This window comes from Phytophthora cinnamomi (genome assembly GCF_018691715.1).
Source record: "Phytophthora cinnamomi strain GKB4 chromosome Unknown Contig92, whole genome shotgun sequence".
NCBI classification, from domain to species: Eukaryota; Oomycota; class Peronosporomycetes; order Peronosporales; family Peronosporaceae; genus Phytophthora; species Phytophthora cinnamomi.
In genome coordinates, this window is record NW_027151025.1 from 1,213,553 (window position 1) to 1,220,535 (window position 6,983).

Sequence of the window (6,983 nt, forward strand, 5' to 3'; positions counted from 1 at the left end):
CGGCACTCGGGAATGGGGGTAGCCCTTCCGCAGGGGTTGGCGTCTCCTGCTGCGGAGTTTCTGCAGTCCTGGCGTCGGTTTACACCGAAGTCACGCTGGGCTCTGCCTGGGAATGCCTAAAACTGTATGCGGCACGGCTCTCACCTGATCTATTCCACACAAACCTGATCCATTGACATTGACATGTCCAATCAAGATCATGAAGAGTTGCTGCCTCGTCACATATGCCACTTTCGGCTCGAAATCCACAACTTGGATTCGGTCGGATCTACATGTAGTAAGTTGCCACACATAGGCTGCTCACAACTGTATACATGCCCAGGTGCAGCACCAATTCATAGCGTGCACAATTTGTCACCCATAAAGATACCATGCAGACGGCCCACGGCAGTTATAATGCTACACTTCATCGGGCATCGTAGATGCGCACATTAGTGCTTGCTTCCGCTGAGATACAAACCACCTTTGCCGCCGCTAGCCACCGCAAGAACCAATCACGATAACGAGCCACTGACAGGAATGATATAACCGAGTTAACCACTCCATCGAGTGGGAAAAACCAGCAGCAACAGCAACCTGTCCGAGCAGAGCATACTACAAACAATTTGCTCTTGAAGCAAAGCAACACCAAAGTACTACAGCGTAGATCATAAAAACAAAATATATTCCTACCAACGCTCGATGCCCCAATGGTCGACAGATCGACCAGTTGATCTCTCGGTCGAACGAAAGCTAACCTGACACACCACTGCCCACAACTAGGTACTGCCGTGCCGCTCGCTCTACTGCTCGCGGCGCGAGTCGTACTCGGCCTGGATCTCCTCGGCCGACTTGCCCGACGTCTCCGGCACCAGCTTCAGCGCCAGCAGGTAGAAGATCGCCAGCAGCACCACGAACGGGACGTACGCGTAGTCATTCAGAGCGTCCGACACGTACGGGTACGACACACCCACGATGAGGTTGCACAGCCAGTTGATGCCGATGCACAGCGACGACGCACTGGCGCGGATCGAGTCCGGGAAAATGTCGGCCGTCATCACCCACACGAGCGGGCCCAGCGTCACGCCGAACACGATCACGTACAGCGCAGTGAACACGATGGACAGCGCAGACACGTCCACGATGAACGCCACCGTCATACCGATGGACATCACCACCATGCCCGACAGGCCCCACAGGATCATGTTGCGCGCGCCGAAGCGGTTGGCCAGCACACCCGTGAAGAAGGCGGGCCAGATGTTGATGAAGTCGATGATGAGCGTGCCCACGCGCGAGTCCGAGATACCGGCGTCCGAGAAGATGCTGCCCGAGTAGTAGAACACGGCGTTGATGCCGGACAGCTGCTGCGCCATCGACAGCATGATGCCGCCCAGAAGCTGCAGGCGGTAGCGAGGGTTGAACATCGACTCCTTCTTGGGCGCAGAGTCGATCAGACCCTCCTCGGCGCTCGCCTTGTTCACCTCCAGCCACGACAGAGCCGTCTGCACGTGCTCCTCGCCGTACAGACGAGCGATCACCTGCTTGGCCTCCTCCTTGCGGCCCTTGGTCAGCAGCCACGCGGGGCTCTCCACGCACATGGACGGCGCCAGGAGCAGGTAGATCACGGCCAGCACCACCGGGAACGCAGCCAGGTAGCGCCATCCAGAGCTCGTGTTGGCGAAGAAGAAGCAAATGGCCGGCACCAAAATACCGATGGTCGTGAAGATCTGCAGGCCCAGGCCCAGCGTGTTGCGCATGTGCGGCGGCGACAGCTCGTTGATGTAGCCGCCGATCGTGGCCGTGGCCGTACCCGACGACAGACCGGCGATGAGACGGCCCAGGGAGAACAGCCAAATGTTGGACACGGACGCCTGCACGACGCCGCCCACGATCATGAAGATACAGTTGCCCATGAGGGCCTTCTTGCGGCCGTACTTGTCGCTGAAGTGGCCGCAGCACAGCGAGCCCACCATGGCGCCGAAGATCCACGCGTTCACGGCGAACGTCCACTCCAGCTTCGAGTGGCCCGGGAACATGAGGCACGTGTCCTCGGCCACGGGGCGCGCATTGCACTCGTCCGTGTCGTTGTATTGGGACAGGTTCATCTGCGAGGTGGACCAACCGCTCTGGAACGGCTGCATCCACGACAGGAGCGCGCTCGTGTACAGGATGGTCTTGGGCTTGATGAGGCGCGCCGCGGCCTTGTTGGCCTCGTCGAACGCCGTGGCGTTGGCGGTCTTGGGCGATGCAGCTTCGGCGTAGTTGTCCGCCATGCTTGCTTGCTGGTTGCGAGACGGTCTTGTCTTCTTGCCTGGTGCTTGTCCAAATGGAAAGTGAGGATCGGAAGCCGGCGACTCTGACCGATCGGGTGTGACTCGCTTTGCGCGTGGTGCAGCAAGCGGTGCGACGCGGGCCGTCGTGGCTCTTAACGGGACGAGAGAAAGCCGAGTCCGCAGCGCTTCAAGTGCTGGGGCGGGCTGTCTGGGTCGCGGGGTCACTTGATTCACCTGATTGATTCCGAGTCGCCATTCTGCTTGGTCCCGCTGCTCTCTCGTGAGACTGGTGCCTGCGTTTCCGCGTTCTACCGCATGGCGGGTCCTGTCCGATTGGCACGGGGCCGATCGCAATGTGACGTTGGGCGGTGTATCTTGAAGTTTCGGGGGCCGAATAGAAATGCTCTTTGCAGCGCGGTGCAGAAAGCGGCCCGTGCGTTTCAGTTGACAGCGGAGTCAAGTTAAGCGGGCGGTCTCCACGAGCAATCCTCCGGTGGCTCTGATTCAGGCCAGGGCCTGGATGGAATCAAGTCGAGTCGCCTGAAGCTGTCGCCACTCTCGTGCTACTCTACCCCATGTCAAGACCCCTGCGCCCGTGTATGTGCATGCCGAGTGTATCGTCAGCACATACAGTACAACAAGCATTGGCCGGCCTCAGTCGCTACCCGCTCTTACATTTGAGGGCGTTCTTACTTGTCGACTTCGGCACTCGGGAATGGGGTAGCCCTTCCGCAGGGGTTGGCGTCTCCTGCTGCGGAGTTTCTGCAGTCCTGGCGTCGGTTTACACCGAAGTCACGCTGGGCTCTGCCTGGGAATGCCTAAAACTGAATGCGGCACGGCTCTCACCTGATCTATTCCACACAAACCTGATCCATTGACATTGACATGTCCAATCAAGATCATGAAGAGTTGCTGCCTCGTCACATATGCCACTTTCGGCTCGAAATCCACAACTTGGATTCGGTCGGATCTACATGTAGTAAGTTGCCACACATAGGCTGCTCACAACTGTATACATGCCCAGGTGCAGCACCAATTCATAGCGTGCACAATTTGTCACCCATAAAGATACCATGCAGACGGCCCACGGCAGTTATAATGCTACACTTCATCGGGCATCGTAGATGCGCACATTAGTGCTTGCTTCCGCTGAGATACAAACCACCTTTGCCGCCGCTAGCCACCGCAAGAACCAATCACGATAACGAGCCACTGACAGGAATGATATAACCGAGTTAACCACTCCATCGAGTGGGAAAAACCAGCAGCAACAGCAACCTGTCCGAGCAGAGCATACTACAAACAATTTGCTCTTGAAGCAAAGCAACACCAAAGTACTACAGCGTAGATCATAAAAACAAAATATATTCCTACCAACGCTCGATGCCCCAATGGTCGACAGATCGACCAGTTGATCTCTCGGTCGAACGAAAGCTAACCTGACACACCACTGCCCACAACTAGGTACTGCCGTGCCGCTCGCTCTACTGCTCGCGGCGCGAGTCGTACTCGGCCTGGATCTCCTCGGCCGACTTGCCCGACGTCTCCGGCACCAGCTTCAGCGCCAGCAGGTAGAAGATCGCCAGCAGCACCACGAACGGGACGTACGCGTAGTCATTCAGAGCGTCCGACACGTACGGGTACGACACACCCACGATGAGGTTGCACAGCCAGTTGATGCCGATGCACAGCGACGACGCACTGGCGCGGATCGAGTCCGGGAAAATGTCGGCCGTCATCACCCACACGAGCGGGCCCAGCGTCACGCCGAACACGATCACGTACAGCGCAGTGAACACGATGGACAGCGCAGACACGTCCACGATGAACGCCACCGTCATACCGATGGACATCACCACCATGCCCGACAGGCCCCACAGGATCATGTTGCGCGCGCCGAAGCGGTTGGCCAGCACACCCGTGAAGAAGGCGGGCCAGATGTTGATGAAGTCGATGATGAGCGTGCCCACGCGCGAGTCCGAGATACCGGCGTCCGAGAAGATGCTGCCCGAGTAGTAGAACACGGCGTTGATGCCGGACAGCTGCTGCGCCATCGACAGCATGATGCCGCCCAGAAGCTGCAGGCGGTAGCGAGGGTTGAACATCGACTCCTTCTTGGGCGCAGAGTCGATCAGACCCTCCTCGGCGCTCGCCTTGTTCACCTCCAGCCACGACAGAGCCGTCTGCACGTGCTCCTCGCCGTACAGACGAGCGATCACCTGCTTGGCCTCCTCCTTGCGGCCCTTGGTCAGCAGCCACGCGGGGCTCTCCACGCACATGGACGGCGCCAGGAGCAGGTAGATCACGGCCAGCACCACCGGGAACGCAGCCAGGTAGCGCCATCCAGAGCTCGTGTTGGCGAAGAAGAAGCAAATGGCCGGCACCAAAATACCGATGGTCGTGAAGATCTGCAGGCCCAGGCCCAGCGTGTTGCGCATGTGCGGCGGCGACAGCTCGTTGATGTAGCCGCCGATCGTGGCCGTGGCCGTACCCGACGACAGACCGGCGATGAGACGGCCCAGGGAGAACAGCCAAATGTTGGACACGGACGCCTGCACGACGCCGCCCACGATCATGAAGATACAGTTGCCCATGAGGGCCTTCTTGCGGCCGTACTTGTCGCTGAAGTGGCCGCAGCACAGCGAGCCCACCATGGCGCCGAAGATCCACGCGTTCACGGCGAACGTCCACTCCAGCTTCGAGTGGCCCGGGAACATGAGGCACGTGTCCTCGGCCACGGGGCGCGCATTGCACTCGTCCGTGTCGTTGTATTGCGACAGGTTCATCTGCGAGGTGGACCAACCGCTCTGGAACGGCTGCATCCACGACAGGAGCGCGCTCGTGTACAGGATGGTCTTGGGCTTGATGAGGCGCGCCGCGGCCTTGTTGGCCTCGTCGAACGCCGTGGCGTTGGCGGTCTTGGGCGATGCAGCTTCGGCGTAGTTGTCCGCCATGCTTGCTTGCTGGTTGCGAGACGGTCTTGTCTTCTTGCCTGGTGCTTGTCCAAATGGAAAGTGAGGATCGGAAGCCGGCGACTCTGACCGATCGGGTGTGACTCGCTTTGCGCGTGGTGCAGCAAGCGGTGTGTTAAGGTTTTGGATCGGACATGTTAGAGGAAGGAATAGCAGAGGAATATAACAGCGGAGGACAGCGTGAAGGTGCCGAAGGAAGAGGTCTTGGAGGAGGAAGGATGCCCGGAGGTGCTTGTATATTAGCAGTCAAAAGACGGAGTGAGGACTGGTGGTCCCTGGCGGGGGAGATAATCCCCCTTATTCTGCAACTAAATCAGTGGTCTACATTGTACGGGACAGCTCTGTGAGCGAGTCCCATGTTCTCCTGCAAAGCATCAGCACGTCGGAGATGCGCAACTTTAACAGCCTCCCACATTGAGGAACGTGCGTTGCTTGCTAGGTTTCAGCTTGCTTAAGTTTGGGCAGTATTATTATGACCTTAGCACGTGGCGTGGGCAATTTGTGCCTTCACCATTGGTGATCTTCTACCCCATGTGGCTTATTTCGCCTGTAGGGTGATATGCCAAAAGATGTTGTGCTAAATGTACGGTCATTTAGTTTGAGCTTGTACTTGGCTAATCAGGAAACCTTTCTTGTGAAGGAGAAAACCTGTTCACCGATTATGTATGCTCTAAAGTGTTGTACGTATTGCTCGTGATCGCAGATATTTGCTTTGCGACTGTACGTGGCTAGTCAGGAAAACCTTCTTGTGAAGGAGAAACCTGTTCACCGATTATGTATGCTCTAAAGTGTTGTACGTATTGCTCGTGATCGCAGATATTTGCTTTGCGACTGTACGTGGCTAGTCAGGAAAACCTTATTGTGAAGGAGAAACCTGTTCACCGATTATGTATGCTCTAAAGTGTTGTACGTATTGCTCGTGATCGCAGATATTTGCTTTGCGAGTGTACGTGGCTAGTCAGGAAAACCTTCTTGTGAAGGAGAAACCTGTTCACCGATTATGTATGCTCTAAAGTGTTGTACGTATTGCTCGTGATCGCAGATATTTGCTTTGCGACTGTACGTGGCTAGTCAGGAAAACCTTCTTGTGAAGGAGAAACCTGTTCACCGATTATGTATGCTCTAAAGTGTTGTACGTATTGCTCGTGATCGCAGATATTTGCTTTGCGACTGTACGTGGCTAGTCAGGAAAACCTTCTTGTGAAGGAGAAACCTGTTCACCGATAGTTTGCATGTACTAGATTTTGTAGGTGTGTTTTGCACGTATTCACCTTTTTATTTGCATCTTTGCGGTTTTGAGTGGCTACTCAGGAAAACCCTTTTTCTGGTTGGGATAAAACCTGTTCGCCGAGCGTACTTTTACTCGAGCTTCTTGCTCGTGGATATTGAATGTTTTGCTCTTAGTTTTGTTTGTGTCTCCTTTCGGAAGTCTTGGTAACTTATTTTGCTACCGATTCTCTCCTTTTACATGAATTGTTGAGAGGACTTAGCCATCTCATCGGGTAGGCTTATGAGCCTCCCAGTTTGCTCAATCTGGTCAAAGTATTACATTTTCAAGGCTTTGAGCCTCCCAGTCGCTTTTGACTGACAATTGCAACATAATATTGTTGACAATGTGATTTTATTTTTAAAGCTTGTAGATTTTTCCTTACAGCTCAGCGACTTATAGTTCGCTTAGAGTAAATTACTTTGCCATTTGTAGAAGCATGTAGCTCTAGAGGTATGGACTGCATCAACTTAATATCTTCCGTAACAACAC

General features: G+C 55.5%; 2 protein-coding genes across 2 annotated transcripts; both read right to left on the minus strand.

The window, feature by feature from the left end:
• Positions 1 to 782: 782 nt before the first annotated feature.
• IUM83_02913 (putative glucose transporter) lies at positions 783 to 2,252 on the minus strand (the record flags this gene model as incomplete). The annotated part of the gene is made up of 1 exon (XM_067926873.1): positions 783 to 2,252. The coding sequence occupies one exon, from the start codon at positions 2,250 to 2,252 to the stop codon at positions 783 to 785; it is 1,470 nt and encodes a 489-aa protein (XP_067784392.1).
• Positions 2,253 to 3,736: 1,484 nt separating this feature from the next.
• IUM83_02914 (putative glucose transporter) lies at positions 3,737 to 5,206 on the minus strand (the record flags this gene model as incomplete). The annotated part of the gene is made up of 1 exon (XM_067926874.1): positions 3,737 to 5,206. One exon carries the CDS (start codon positions 5,204 to 5,206, stop codon positions 3,737 to 3,739), a length of 1,470 nt encoding a protein of 489 aa, XP_067784389.1.
• Between the last annotated feature and the right edge of the window lie 1,777 nt (positions 5,207 to 6,983).